Below are 16,245 nucleotides of genomic sequence, written 5' to 3'. Positions count from 1 at the left end.
ATATCACAAAATCCGCCGGCAATATGAAATTATCAACACGAACAAGTACATCATCAATTATGCCCAAGGGACGCTTCATTGAAGTCCGCCATTTGAAGTCTCATGGAAGTTGGTCTCGGTTGACCGATCCCCAAGGTCTTGAAAACAGAATATGGCATCAAGTTGATACTAGCCCCCAAGTCATATAGGGCTTTAGCAAAATCCGCACTAACAATAGTACACGGGATAGTGAAAGCACCCGGATCCTCGAGTTTTGGGGCCATAGAATGAACAATAGAACTCACTTGATGCGTCATTTTAATTGTCTCACACTCCATCGACCTCTTCTTGGTTACCAAATCCTTCATAAATTTTGCGTACCCCGGCATTTGTTAAAGGGCCTCCACCAATGGCACATTTATAGTAAGACTCTTCATCATTTCAATGAACTTTTTGAATTGGTTGTCTCCTTTTTGCTTTGCTAATCTTTGCGGGTAGGGTGGAGGTGGCCTAGGAACGGGTGCCTTAGCCTTGGGCATCGCCGGCTCGGGTATATCAATAATGTGTTCCCTAGACGGGTTCACGGAATCTTGAGTCTCTACCCCGGCCTCATCATCAATATCAATCCGCACATCATTTGTCACTATTGGTTCAACCACGTTGTCAACACTCAAAGGCACATCATCATCATGCGAATCAACTCCATCATTCACAACCCGATTCTCATCCGAGGCATGCACATCACCACCTCTTTCACTCCTAGTTGTAACCGCCATTACATGATTGTTACCTCCCTTCGGGTTCACTACCGTGTCACTTGGTAACGCACCTTTAGGTCGGGTAAAGCTTGAGAAATTTGTCCTATTTGCACCTCTAGGTTCCGGATAGATGTGTTATATGAAGCCAATTATGCGTCAGAATCTTGGTTCTTTTTCATCATCTGCTCGAACATCATCTCTATCCGTCCCATATCACTCCTGGAAGAACTAGGCCCTTGCGACTGAAAGGGGGGTGGATTGTTTGGTTGTTGGAACATGGGGGGCCTTTGAAAGCCTTTCCCCCTACCACCATTATTCCACCCTCCTTGATTGCTATTGTTGTTGCTCCAATTGTTGTTGTTCCCGTTCCAATTGCCTTGGTTATTACCTTGATTACCCCAATTGTTGTTCTGATTGTTATTGTTCCAATTGTTCCCACCTTGTTGTTGATTATTGTTATTCCAATTCCCGCCTCCTTGTTGATTGCCCCAATTGCCTTGGGGGTGTCATTGTTGATTCCCTTGATTTCCTCTATTTTCTTGGTAGTTATTGACATATTGGCATTCCTCACTTTGATCATCATAACACTCATTCGAATAACCACCACCATCATTGTTGTTGTCAAACTGCTCACAATTACCTTGTTGTTGCCCCCTTTGCCTCATTTTTAGCATAGAAACATTCTCCATTGCATTGACTTGGCGCGGATTTTGTACTTGTTGCAATTGCACCTTCGCCAATTGATTCATTGTTGTTGTAAGTTCGGCAATAGCTTGGCCATGGTCATTCAACTCCTTGTGCAAATGGATGACCGTGGGGTCACCTTGAGGTACATTCGCTCGGCTTTGCCATGCCGAAGAGGTGTCGGCCATTTCATCAAGTACATCACATGCCTCTTGGTAAGAAAGTTTCATAAAGTTCCCACCGGCCAATTGGTTCACAATGCACTGATTCGTGGTGTTAATGCCCCTATAAAAAGTCTGTTGGATCATCGCCTCAGTCATGTCGTTGTTAGGGCACTCCTTCACCATTGTTCTATATCGTTCCCAGATCTCGTGCAATGGTTCCGTTGGCATTTGCTTGAAAGCTAGAATTTCATCCCGAAGAGCCGCCATATGACTTGGAGAAAAGAACTTGGCAATAAATTTGTCCGCCAATTCATCCCATGTGGTGATAGAATGATTTGGTAGCCTTTCTAACCAGTCCAACGCTTTGCCCCGAAGAGAAAACGGAAAAAGCCTCAATCTCAACGCATCCTCTGACACATTTGTTTGTTTGCTGTCCCAGCAAGTATCTACGAACCCCTTCAAGTGCTTGTATGCATTTTGGTCGGAGGTGCCCGTAAAATATCCCCTTTGCTCGAGCAGGGTCAACATGACATTTGTGATTTGAAAGTTCCCCGCCCGGATTCGGGGAGGAACAATGGCACTCGCGTACCCTTGATTTGGAAGAACTCTTGGGACTGCTCTTGGCGGTGGCGGAGGAGGGTCTGGAATAGGATTGTTGTCATTTGCGTTGGCCGGACGGCCTCTTCGTGGAACTTGAGGTGGTATAACCTCCTCGGGTTCAAGATCATCTACCTCCTCCCCTGCATTCACGTTGCCAAGAGGGTCGTTTGCATTGAGAGCCATAGTACCTGATTGATCGACACAAACAGAATTAGTAAACAAGAAGGAAAGAGAAGCAAAACACAAAACTAGCTACACAGATAGTCAACACCGTAAGCTCTCCGGCAACGACGCCAAAAAGTTGATCGCGGCCGTCTCAACACTACACAATGGCAGGAAGAGTGGGTAGCAATAACTAATACCCGAATAGTGGATCCGGGTCGAATTTCCACAGGGAGCTTGGAATGGATAGAAGCTACTAAGGGGAGATTGATAAATCTGGGTTTATTGCTATAGCTGTTGCACAATTGCACTCATTCTCACACCTCTCAGTAGAGAGAATGATTTTGCCCAATTGACTCTCTCGAGATCAATTAGGTAGGCCAATTAGACCGGGCAACTAGGGCCCAAGTAGGGTAGTTACTCTTTCGAGGTTTAACCCGTTAATTGGGACTACCATTCTCATGGGTCCATCCCAATTCCTTGTTGGGTTAACTTTTGGGGTCATATGACTCTCTTTCTCAAGAAGAGTTAGACCCACTAAGCTTGAATTCATGTTTGCAACCACAAATTCTAGATTAAAACACAAAATCAACCCAAATAACAAATACCCAATTTCAATCTCACCCTAGATTGCAACACCCATTAACTACCCACACTAGGGTTGAGCCACAATCCTAGCTAATGGGTTTAGCTAGACATAATTAAAGAAGAAACAGTAGAAATAGATGATGAAAATAACATAATGATTGATTACTAATTAAAACTATGATATTGAAGAGGAAAATTGCCAAAATAGGCTACACAATAGTTCTCACGAGCGCAGCCCTTGTTCAGAATCTAAAACTTGACCTAAAAAATGGTAAAAAGATCTATTTATACCTAGCTGGAAAATCTGGACAAAAATACCCCTGCGGGGTCAGCGCGGACCGCGCAAAAAGGTCGCGCGGCCGCGTAGGCACATTAAACTCTAAAAACTTATCTCTGAAGTTGGGGGCCGCGGACCGCGCACAAATGTAGCGCGGCCGCGGCGGAGGGTCAGCGCGGACCGCGCAGGAGTGGGGCGCGGCCGCGTAGCTTGACTTGGCCAAAATTCTATGTCTCTGAATCTCCTTCACGCGGACCGCACTGATATGTAGTGCGGCCGCGTGAGACTTAAGCCCTCTCTGAACTCCCCTTGCGCGGACCGCGCAGGAATGGGGCGCGGCCGCGTGGTTTGCACCTCAATTAACCCCTCTCTGAATCTCCTCAGTGCGGTCCGCGCTATCTCCCACTTCACTTGTTCTTGACACTTGGCAGGTTTCACTCCTTTTTGAGCCGATCTTTGACATTTGTCATCTTGTCGCTCAAACCTGCAATCAAGCGCAACTTGTAAGCCTTTTGGGACTATTTTGTAGCAATTTGTAACAAAAGCAATAGCACATGAGGGGTATAATTACGGTAAAATCCTAGCTTATCATTAGGCAAGCCATTTACCTCGAACCGGCTCAAAATCAACCCGAAACCACACTCTTGCCACGAGTACTCGACTCCAAATGGTCCAAATCTATTCAAATCAGTTGCATAATGTAAATAACACTTCAAGTAACTAATTCAACTAATTAATTCTATGCTAATACGCGAAATTAGGAAAAATGACCAAAACACCCCTCGGGCACACTCGGAATCGGGTAAAATTTACAAATTCGGAATCCTCACACTTTCGCAAGTTCAGTCATACCAAAAGTACCAAAATCGGACCTCAAATCACCACTCAAACTCTCCAATTAACCAAGCCCTAACCCCCAATTTACCACTGATTAAAATGATAAAAATTACCATAATAGCGAGCTTAGGAACCAAGGACCTTACCTCAAGAATCCCTCTGAAAATATCCCTTGAAATTGCTCCCAAAAGCTCCACCCCGAATTGAAATATTGAGAAAAATGACCAAAATCGCGAAGGAAGTCTTTTATACTTTCTGACCTAGGCTTTTCACTTGCGGTCCCTACACCGCACCTGCGGTACCGCATCTGCGGCCAAAGCACCGCATCTGCGGTTTTTACTTAAAAGCCCATTTCCGCATCTGCGATAAAACGCCCGCACCTGCAATAGCGCAGGTGCTCTCCAGTAGCCGCTTCTGCGGTTCCAGTTGACCTCTCTCTTGGCCGCATCTGCGGCTCGATCTCCGCTTCTGCGAGTCCGCACCTGCGGTCCCCTAACCGCAGGTGCGATTATGACAGCAATGGAATAACTTCAGCTGTCAAACCCAACTCAAAATCTCCCGTTAACCACCCGAAATCACCCCGAGGCCCCCGGGACCTCAACCAACAGCACGAACAAGTCATATACCACTATCCAAACTTATACCAATCTTCAAAACACCTCAAACAACATCAAAACACCAAATCATCATCGAATTCAAGCCTAAGAATTCCAAAAACTTCCAAATTACGCTTTCGATCAAAAAGTCTATCAAACCTCGTCCAAATGACCTGGAATTTTGCAAGCACGTCACATTCAACACTACGGAGCTAGTCCAACTTTCGGAATTCCATTCCGACCCCGATATCAAAATCTCACTATCGAACCGGAAACTTCAAAAATTTAACTTTCGGCATTTCAAGCCTAAATAAGCTACGGACCTCCAAAACACAATTCGAACACGCTCCTAAACCCGAAACCACCCAACGGAGAACGAAACCCATGGAATTCCATCCCGAGGCCGTCTTCACCCTGTTTCGACTACGGTCCAAGTTCTAAAACTTAAATTCTCATTTAGGGACTAAGTGTCCCAAAACACTCCGAAACTCAAAACGAAACCTCCCCGCTACTCAGAATAACATAAATAAATACGGGAAAAACAGTTAATAGGGGATCGAGGCGTCAATTCTTAAAACAACCGGCCAGGTCGTTACAGTTTGGTAAAACACGTGCATTTTGAACTCAATTTAGGAGTTTTAATTTTTTTGAATAATTCTTTTGTGATTTTTAACTATACATAATGTGACTTTATATAATTCTTTTTCTGTTTAGAATTGTACACACGAGTACTCCTAAAAAAGAAGTTACAATTCAGTTGTCATCATCAAAACCTTGTTGTTCAGTAGCAGCTACAAAATTAAGGGTTTTTATGTTCTTTTTCTTTGACTTTGAGCAAAATGTTTTTGTAGTTGAAATTTACATTCACATATTTATATTAGTAGTTATATTTTGCATTCACGCATTTGTAAATTTTGTATTAGTAGTTATATTTGTACTTATGTATTTTTATTAGTCGTTAATTTTATATTCACGTATTAACAACAAGAAAAAAAATTTTATTTTTTATAAAATTAAAATAAAATCAAGTATGGCGAGTAGTGGGATACGGAGCTAAGTCTTGGCTAAACCTTGAATTTCCAAGTGGATTACCTTTGGGATTTAAGTCAAAGAACACGATGGTCTTGTGAGTAACTGCGATTGCAGTTTTCTTTCATAATGTTTTCTTATGGCCTCACTTCTGAAACTCGAAAAGCTGCCTTCAATGCTTTAAGATTGAAGTACGTCGAGTATAGGACTTTCTCAATCTCCGTCCAGACGGATTTGATTTCTTATTTCATTCCTTCTCTGCTCCTGGAAACATATCAAGATCAATGATGTTAAAATAATAGAGTCAACCGATAAAGCAAAGAATTATTTTTTTCTCAAGTGACATTATCTTCCGTCTATCTTTAATTGAATTATGAACTTCAGGTATTTAGATATATCAAGTAGAAGCAATAGTTGAACCAACATAATAAAGAAGCTAGCAAAAGGGTAGAGAGTGAGATTCGGACAAATAAACCAGTCTTCTTGCATCTTTGAAATTGTCTCAGCATTTTATCATATGTGTTTTTAGTAGTTGAATTTTCCAGTAATATTTAACCAATACATCTTTATTTTGGTATTTTTGATTGTGTATCTTGGTCGAACTTGATAGTTGCCATATTGCGTCCGACTTTGTGCTTCAACCTTTTGTCAAGCTATTTCTTATACGATTTGTCGTGCTCCCATATAATAAAATACCATATAACTAAAATATTTGGCGCGGTACACACGTACAATGCATGTACACTAAAACTAATTAAATGAAAAACGAAAGAACTTAGTACCTGATTATCCGGATGATTTCGGACTTTCTTCAGGAAAAACTTAGTACCTATTTTAAACAAGTAGCAATGCATATTTGAAAGAGTTTTGGTATTTATGGTCTAGATAGATATTTGTGCGGCTATTAATAATCTTAATGGGTAAAATAAGAATTTTGAAGTTAGATTTTTTCTAAATTTAGAAAAGTATCATTTTTTGTGGGACAACTAAAAAAGATAGTGTATCACATAAATTGGGACAGATGGAGTATTAATAACAGTTTGTGCGATGAGAAGTATTTGCAAAATATTTGGGGGGAAATTCTAAGCAAAGCAAAAAGATTTTCTGTCATCTAATGTCTAAATTTATGTTTTTTGAGGACATGGCTCTGGATAGGAAGATGTGGAGGTCGAGCATTAAGGTTGAAGGTTAGGAGGGAGTCGAGCGTTTTTTTACGTTGTACTGGGGGTGGGGCTAGGTTGATAATGTTTCGCCTTAGGTTGTTACTGGTTTATGTAGTTTCCACACTATTTTCTATGGCATTATTACTGCTAATTGTTAATTACATCTATTTTTTGTTTCGTACGATGCTGATATTATTTTTCTGGCTTCTATTCCTGTTACTGATCTATTGTCTATCGTTTATTTTCTTCTTCTTGAGCTTGAGCTGAGAGTCTTTCGGAAACAGCCTTTCTACCCATTTGGGGTAAGGGTAAGGTCTGCGTACACTCTACCCTCTCGAGACCCCACTTGTGACATTTACTGGGTTGTTACGTTATTGTTGTTGAGCTTTCCACGGTGGAGTAATTCATTATAGAATGAACCTCACCTTAGGTGTTGAGTGGTGTCTTCCCCTCCCTAATACCTAAACAGAGTTACACTTACGGAGCCTAAAGCTTAAACCATGGCAGTAATCAGTAAGTTGGCCTAATCTCTCGCCCGCCCGCCCGCTCTCCCTTCGCCTTCTTCAGTGGCCAAGTTGAAGCGTTCAACGGTTCTTCGGCCTACCCCTTTTTTTTAAGGTTGAGCTTGTTCAATTGCTAATGCTATGCTGCTCTTCCCTTGTTTAAGAGAAAGTGAGGACTTTCTTTTAGCTTTGGGCTTCTCTAAATAGAATTTACAGATCAATTTTTTATAATTACAAAGCATTGGGAAAAACTCTTCAGTCAATGAAGTTATAAAGGTTTGCATGCTGCTTAAATTTGAACTGGTTTTTCAGGTTATATCAAAGACTTTCAAGTGCATGATCCTCATAGAGTTGGCAAGATAACTGTCCAATTGCTTGGAAGGGTCAATGATTGTCGTGCCCTCACCTACAGACAAGACATTAGGGCTGCAACCATTGAGAATTACAAGACACGCGCGCTACCAACACGTCAGGTTTTGTGTGCTCCCTCTAATTCTTCTTTTTCTCATTCATGATTTTTCTTCAGATATAGAAACAAGTACTGACGTCTTGTTCACGAGTTCTGAATTTTGAGATCTCTGTCTTTGTCACTTGTCCAAAAAAAAAAAAAAAAGACAGTCTTTGTCACTATGTACTTCATTGTGATGTACATTGTTTTAACTATTCCTATTTCTTATCTTTTCTCTGATTCAATTTGGATGGTTCACCAATGCTAACCTGTTAACCTCTGATCTTATTTATTTTTTTTAAAAAAATTGAATCTGTATTTTGAACCCATCACCCCTTTATATTAACTTTTTTTTTACCAATTTTCTTTCTAACATATTTTCTTATTATAACTTACATGTCTTTCCCCTAAAGTTCCTGCTTCTGATTTTCTTGCTAGTTTATATTAGTCTAGTTTTTCATGATTATATTACCAGTAGGGAAAGTTTGTGATTCGTTGAAATTTTAAAAGTAGGCGATGGGTGGTTCTTTTACTCTATTTCGGTTTCCTTTTATACTTTGAGATTTCTGAAAAGCAGTAGATTTTTTTTGTTTGTCATGTTATCCCAGAATATGTGTTCGGAAAATGGATTTGAACCAAAATACAAGCCAACTATATTCTTTTGTCAGTTCTTGCAATTCCTATGATTGTAGATACATGTCCCTGTGAACCTATATATGGGTCTTTATTCTAGAGTCTGTTCACCTAGTTTGGCAGTGTTATTAAAAGCTAGCGTAGCGGTTTTTTAAATAATTCATTAGATCGATCTGGACCTTTTTTTAGTCCCATGCATTGGATATATATACGTTTAGTAAATATATTAATCCTTTTTCTTTCCTCCCCATCAATGTCCTACATGACTGGTTCATTTTCTCATAACATCCAAGTCAGGTCCATTATACCTCCCTCTACTGTTTAAAACCCAGAGAACTTATTTCCATTCTTTTATTTTCTGTGGAAGGAACTGATTTAGTAATGTTTATGCAGTGGGGCTATGTTGTTATTACAACACCAAATGGAGTTTTGGATCACGAAGAAGCAATGCGGCAAAATGTGGGTGGTCAAGTTATTGGCTACTTTTATTGAACAAGTTTCAGTCATGGACTGAAAGAGTAAGTTCTTTGTTTTCTACACCGTGACTTGCTGCTAGCATAGGCATTTGTCCTTTTCTCTAAGGCCTTAGATGGAAGTTCACTGTCCTCTATATGGACTATAGGGAAAGAAAACTACAATTCATGTCAGGTTTCCCTACATTAATCCTAGCCAAGTTTCTCAGCAAAACCAGTTTCTCTTACCTCTTTCATGGTAACTGCTTTAGACTATGTTTATATCAGCATATTAAGGGGTAAAAGCCTTTTCTCATCATGTTGGTTACTGATACTGTAGCAAAGGTGATCTGGCGTCTACGCTCTGAGAATTTGGAATAAATATATACTCCAGTGTTGATACAGAAAAGATCGGACTGCGGTACAAGTTTTAGGACAGTAGATTTATACTTGGACGATCTTGACATGTGGTTGGTGTTTACCTGAGAAGCAAAAAAAGAGTAGCTATTCGGAAAAAAATGTTCTTGTTTGCGAACGGACATGGCAGAATTTAAATCCGTTGGCTTATAGCAAACTGCTTTCTGTCACCCCGGGTATGCAATATTCCGATAACAGAAGCTGCAAGAATGGACTCAGCCAAGTGCAATTTTAGCTGATTCAGGTATCAACCATTTAGAGTAACATATCGTGGCACTTAAGTTAGCTCGTGAGGCTACAAAAGCCCAATTAGACAATTTCCAACAATTCATTTTCTGCTCACAAATTGGATACAAGTGTGAAGTAAAAAACGGACAGAGAGAATTCATCGGAACTTCTGAAAGACACAGAAATGGCGCAAAGGGGGAAATTTGGCAAGTGGACGGAAAATCTACCAGGATTGTTTTAAAAGGTCGAGAACCTTAAGATAATGCATGTTAAGATAAATCCATCTTTTCCGAGCAGCACGATTAACATGAAAAAGCATTCAAGTTTGAAAAGCTTAATTGTTGTAAAGAACCTAAATTGTTCCTTCAGTGGTGGAAACTAAAAAGTTCTACCTTCACAAGTTTTAACACATCTCTATTCTAAGGCCCCGTTTGGCCATAAGTTTTCCCAAAATAAATTTGGAATTTATTTTCAAAACTCATGTTTGGCCATAAATTTTGCTCATATTTTGGCCAAATGCCAAATGCCAAATCCCAAAATTAGCTATTGAACTGATTTTGGGCCAAAATCCCAAAACTTGAAAATTATATACACTTTGGGGTCGTTTGGTAAGGTGTATAAGAATAGCACTGGATAATGTGCATTAATAATACTAGAATTAAGGGATTAGTTATGCTGAAATTATTTCTTATCCACTGTTTGGTTTTGAATATTTCTTGTCATGGATTATTATGTTTTAGTTATACATAGGATAATACCAAATAGGGTGTATAATGAATATAAGAATTAGTTGTACATATGTTAAACAACACTATCAAACAAGAAATTGAAAATACCAAAGCTAATACAAGTAATATTTTACCTAGTACATCCTACCAAACAACCCCTTAATGTCATATTTAAGGTCTATGTTACCCCCCATGTACCATACACTTTCGTTTTTAATTGCTATTGAATTTTCATATTTACAATCTGAGATACACTTTACTTAATTCCAGACCACATGCTAACCATACCAACTCAGCAGCTAATCCAATTAAGCACACGTTACGAAAGAAATGCAACAATATAAGGCAGAACCAAGGAACGGGGCCATTCCAATATACCACAGCTTCCACAAATTGAATGGATCTTTCTAAATGAGCATTAAGTCTATTTAATCCAAAAGCACGGGGCAACCTTCCCGACAGCTTTCTTAAGAAAAAAAAGATTAAAACATAAAATTGAAAAGCAAAACTTTCGTACTTAACAAGAGGAGAACATGGCAGCACAAACTCATACAATGTAACATTTCATATTCTAGGCCTGCCTGTTCCTCTTCTTGACACCAGACTTGGTGACCTTCAGACTCCTGTTCACAGCACTCAACCTTGCAAGGGCTGCCTTCTTCAGATCTGGCCTGTAATAGTTGTCTGCAACCTGTATACAAGACCAATCACAAATTGAGCCGAGAGAGTAATGCTTTGTCCAAATAACCTAATAATATTAGTGTTGAAGATCTATTTGATAAAGGCACTGATTATTGAACAGTTACTAGAGAAAAGGGCTAATTAGCTCAGGTGATACAATATGCAGCACATAAAATAACATAATGAGGAGAGAGTGCTAAGAGATAAAACAGTGAGGAATTTTTTGAAGGAAGAATTGAGGCAGATACAAAAGAAACAAAAATAATTCAGTCAAAATGGTTTGGATACTTTCTGTAGGGTTCATTAACGATTTCTAAAAGTCAAGTACCAGACCATATTCTGCATAAGGATTCTTGAGGGCTATTTGGTTTGGATTGGTTCACCTAAATTTCAGTAATCCCTAGCATTTCGCTTACTATATAGAAGTGATTGTTCTCACCCAAATAACCATCCCTTATTAGAACCAATCTTTAAATTACAAAAATACTTAAAATGAACACTGATAGAAATTGACCATCCTAGAAACAACAACAGATCTAGTATATTCACACTGGTGGGGTCTGGGGAGGGTAGTGTGTACGCAGACCTTACCCCTACCTAGTGAAGGTAAATTGACCATCCTAGAGAGCAAACTAAAATTGAGCTTGTAATATAAAGGTTAGAGTTCTTAATGCTTTTGTGTTTATTAAGGAATTTCATTAATGTGAACAAACATCAAGAACACTATAACTAGTGAGGAAGAAAGCAAACAATACAAAATAACCAACAAATCATCTTTATGAGCAATTCTCTCTAGCTCTCTGGATAGTAATTGTACAATTGATTGCGTACAATCTCTTAAACTAGCAAACTAAGAACACAGTTTAGGTTACATTAAAGAGTGAACCTAAGCATGAAGAACCCAGTTTAGGTTATTGGCACTGATAAACTTTTCCCAGTTATAAAGTAACTATAATGCAGTAAATTTGCTCCTGCCCAGTGGTCAGAAAAGGTCAATAAAATCTCTACCTGGTTAGTTACGGCCTTGGCCATGCGGCGGAATTCCTTCTTCATTGCAGATTTGTTTAGCAAGCTTGAAGGCTTGTTCTGTTTCTTGGTCTTCGTTGTAGCAAGCAACACAGATTGATCTTTGCCTCCAGCCTGGATAGTCACAGTTTTCTTGTTTGCTAGGCCTACAAAATCAGTACAACAACACCTCAACTATACTGTAACTTGAGGCATGGCAAACCAAAATTTCCAAAACTTCAAAAATAATATATCAAATCACACAATGCAACTAACAGTTTTAGTGCCTATAAGTAGGTTCAAAGGCAATCGATCAATCAACTAAAGCTCAACCCCAAAGTAGTTGGGGCCGGCTATAATGCTCTTTATACATTCTGCTATTTCCATATCCATTTCATTCTCATACCAAATATCCACGGCATCTGGATGAACACAAAAATTAATACCATAAATTGACTTACAACAACAACTACACCTTAGTCCAAACAAGTTGGGATCGACTATATGAATCCTCACTAACCATATTAGGCCATTTTGAATCTAACTCATGTCACCATTAATTAAATAACAATAAAAAGCATTAGATGTTCATAAATCCCTGAAAGGCTAAACAACTCCTAGGACACATAAGACCTGCCGTAAAAGTGCTAAAATCTAAAACATATTCTCAGCTAATATGTATCGCCTATTGTGCCCTATCTTTTATGTGCTCTAATAACTAAATTTTTAGTGGTTCAAAATTACTCTAATAAAAAATAAACATCACGTAAAAGTTCAATATTTGAGCAACTAAATGAATTTGAGATATTGAAAGTAGTGAAGCACTAACCAGAGTGCTTGTAAGAGTGAAGATTGTAAAGATTGTTAGGCTCTTTGCTAAACACAACACCAGCGCTACCATTACCGAACTCCTTCACTAAGAAGGAGTTGTTCTTCTTCACGATTTCCCACACTAATTGCCCTGGTACTGTTGCCATTTTCCTCACACCACAAACAACCCTGTCGTTTCAAATTTAAAAAAAAAAAATCACAAGAGTTAAGCTGATTGACAAATGAATAATATTGTAGAGGAAAAGAGAGATTTTGGGACTCACCTAATTGGGTTCCTATCCTAGGGTTTTACTTTGACGGCCTGAAGAAGGAGATGCAGACAGCTGAGGAAGAAGAATTGTGTGATCATTTTGTTTATATATGGACTGTCCAGTAAAACCCTAGGCGGGGGAGCAGGTTGAGAAAAACCCTCAATTACCGAAACTACCCACTCCATTTTTTGAGCTTGTTTGGATTAGCTGGAAAAAAGTAGCTAACTGCTTAAAAGCAGCTGTTTTTAAGTGCTCGGGCTTATTTTATAAATAAGTAGTTATCTATTTGGATAAAAATGCTAAAGCTTAAAAAAAGTTATTGAAGTGTTTGGTAAAGAAGTATTGGTAAGTAGTTTTTTTGTTAAAAAGACAGAAATATCCTTAAAATTGTTAACATAATAAAGTAGTTGATTACTACAAGTTGTTAACATAAAAGAAAGCTTATTTTATTTATGTTTTGTTTTTTCTTCTTTTCGTTATGTTCTCTTTTAAAATTTACGGATCTTGCCTTTTCTTTTCCAAAGCTTTCTCTTTGTATTTGAGTTAACCTTTTGATTTAGAGTGGATTTTGGCATGAACACATACAAAAAATGCAAACAAATGAAGATGAAGCAAAGAGGAAGAGGAAAAAAGATGACTGCTGCCTTCAGAAGTGTAGAAAAGAGGAGAAACACGGGGTTTTAGGATAGTATTTGACTGAGGGTAATTTTGGTATTATGAAAACTTATAATGGACAAGAAAGTAATATCCTTGGTCAAAGCAATATGGCTTTTAAGGCAATTTCGAAAAAGTGGGTTTACCCAACATATTGGTTTTGGCTTTTTTTAAGCAGATTTTAGCTTTTTTTAAGCCTTTTTTTTGGTTGTCAAACACTTCCACAAGTTAAAAATGGCTTAAAAGTTGGTTTGACCGGCTTTTAAGCCCATCCAAACAGGCTCCTAGTAGTAATTTTTTTTCCATTTTTTTTAAACTCGTTCTGTTTCAAGAAGAATGTGGAAATTCGTATTATCTCTAGTTTTAAATATATCATCGTAGTAATATTTTATGTGGTTATAAAATTATAAAATTGTAATCCTAAATATGTTATATGTATATTGTGTGTCCACAAAAACTTGTTATTAAGGATAAAAACAAAAAGTTCAATTATATTAATTTAAATTAAAAATGTTATTCCCTTTGTAACTGATTAATTAATAAATAAAATGAGAAGAATCTTCAATTATTGAAGTTGTTGTGGTCAGCTCGTAAAAAAGGAGGGGGTAAAAGGAGTCGATGATAAGATGAAGGAAAGAAGAAAAAATGTAGCCTCAAGCGAATGGTTTAATTTTTGAAACTCATAGTTGTAGGGGTTCGTAAAAGGGGAGGCGGTAAAAATGATGGATTTAATGGTAGGATAGCCAAAATGAGACCTTCACTTGTTTGCGTTTGTCATTTCAGTCTTCATACTTACGATTTTGTCAAGTGAACATTTCTACTTGTTCAAATCCTGTATAATAAACGCTTATAACTGTTCAATGAGTCTATGTGTCATAGTTGGCTTTATGCGTGATTCACACCCCTTTAAGGGGCGTGAGGACAGTTAAATGTGATGACCCAAAGGGTCATCTTTTGTTTTAAAGTCCATTTCCGTGTTCTGGGGCCTTGAAACCCTCCTTGTGTCTTCCCTCGATTTACGTACGCGGTCCGGACGCGATTTCGAAAAGCTTTTATCTGAACTCTAAGAAAAATATAAAATTTGGCCTTTAAAATTGATTAAAGTTGACTTTGGTCAATATTTTTGGTAAACGGACCCGGACCCGTGATTTGACGGTCCCGTAGGGTCCGCAGTTAAATATGGAACTTGGACGTATGCCCGGAATCGAATTCCTAGGTCCCTAGCCCGAGAAAAGAATTTTTAAAGAAAATTATTTGCTGGAAAATATAAAGACTTTTGGAAATGAAATGGTATGTGTTTTTGATGGTATCGGGCCCGTATTTTGGTTCCGGAGCCCGGTACAAGTTTAATATAATATTTACGTCATTTCTGTGAAATTTGGTAAGAATCGGAGTTGATTTGGTATAACTCGAACCTTTAGTTGAGAAAATGGAAATTTCAATGTTCTTGAAGAATTTCATGAATTTGAGGTTAAATTCGTAGTTGTTGATGTTATTTTGGTAATTTGATCGCACGAACAAATCCGTATGATATTTTTAGACTTGTGTGCATGTTTGGTTTGGAGCCCCGAGGGCTCGGGTGAGTTTTGGATAGGCCACAGAGTGTTTTGGACTTAGGAAAAATGTGTTGCAGGCATCAGTTCTGGTGTTCGCCTCTGATCTCGCAATTGCGAGACCAGGGCTCGCAATTGCGAAGAAAACAGAGGTGGCAATTGCAAGGCCTTTATCGTAAATGCGAAGAAGGCCTGGGCCGGCTTAGTTCACAAATGCGAACAAAACTTCGCAATTGCGAAGAGAGTCTGGGCAGGGGGTGATCGCATTTGCGATCTTTTTGCCGCAATTGGGAGGTCGGTGTTCGCAATTGCGAAGATTCCTTCGCAATTGCGAAGGCAGCAGTGGTGTGATGGTTCTCGCATTTGCGATGTTCCTTCGCATTTGCGAGCTTCGCAATTGCGAAGCTCCTGTAGCAAATGAGACATCTGCAGCTGATCAAAACTTCATTTGGACGGGATTTTCACTTCACTTCTCAAATTTTCAAACCCTAAACTCCCATAGGCGATTTTCTTGAAAAGAGTTCTTCCCCAAATCATAGGTAAACGATTTCTAACTCATTTTCTTCAATCTATTTCATCTTTTTACATGATTTTATTTCAAAATCTAGGGGTTTTCATGGGAATTGGGTGTTTTTGGGTAAAAGTTAGGATTTTTGAATTTTGGGGATTTGGACCTCAATTTTAGGTCGGATTTCAAAACTAATTGCATATTTGAGTTCGTGGGTGAATGGGTAATCGGTTTTTGGTTCGAACTTCGAGTTCTGACTGAGCGGGCCCGGGGTCGGGTTTTGACTTTTTGGGGACAACATTTGGAAATTCATATCATGCATTAGAATTAGTTTAATTAGCATTTATTGATGTATTTGAATTAATTATGGCTAGATACGAGTGAATTGGTGGTGGAATCAAGAGGTAAAGCGGCGGTTGAGTGTTGAATTGTCCGTTGGCATGAGGTAAGTTGATGTTCTTAGACGTCAATACCACATAAGAGGGGGGGGGGTTGATTTCTGTGGTACCTAATTTT

General features: G+C 38.8%; 2 protein-coding genes across 2 annotated transcripts; one reads left to right on the top strand and one right to left on the bottom strand.

Annotated features, from left to right (window-relative positions):
• The first annotated feature begins 7,337 nt into the window (after positions 1-7,337).
• On the top strand, positions 7,338-9,823 carry LOC109244352 (40S ribosomal protein S15a-5-like). The gene is made up of 3 exons (XM_019411430.1): positions 7,338-7,350; positions 7,653-7,813; positions 8,815-9,823. The coding sequence occupies exons 1-3, from the start codon at positions 7,338-7,340 to the stop codon at positions 8,911-8,913; spliced, it is 273 nt and encodes a 90-aa protein (XP_019266975.1). The 3' UTR covers positions 8,914-9,823.
• A 764-nt stretch (positions 9,824-10,587) lies between these two features.
• Positions 10,588-13,137, bottom strand: LOC109244359 (60S ribosomal protein L28-1-like). The gene is made up of 4 exons (XM_019411438.1): positions 13,027-13,137; positions 12,762-12,931; positions 11,936-12,099; positions 10,588-10,937 (listed from the first exon to the last, which is right to left on the bottom strand). Exons 2-4 carry the CDS (start codon positions 12,907-12,909, stop codon positions 10,818-10,820), a joined length of 432 nt encoding a protein of 143 aa, XP_019266983.1. The 5' UTR covers positions 12,910-12,931; positions 13,027-13,137; the 3' UTR covers positions 10,588-10,817.
• Between the last annotated feature and the right edge of the window lie 3,108 nt (positions 13,138-16,245).

Source organism: Nicotiana attenuata, unplaced genomic scaffold (genome assembly GCF_001879085.1).
Source record: "Nicotiana attenuata strain UT unplaced genomic scaffold, NIATTr2, whole genome shotgun sequence".
Lineage (NCBI taxonomy): Eukaryota > Viridiplantae > Streptophyta > Magnoliopsida > Solanales > Solanaceae > Nicotiana > Nicotiana attenuata.
The sequence above is the reverse complement of the archived record's forward strand: the minus strand, read 5'-3'. Positions and strand labels throughout refer to the sequence as shown.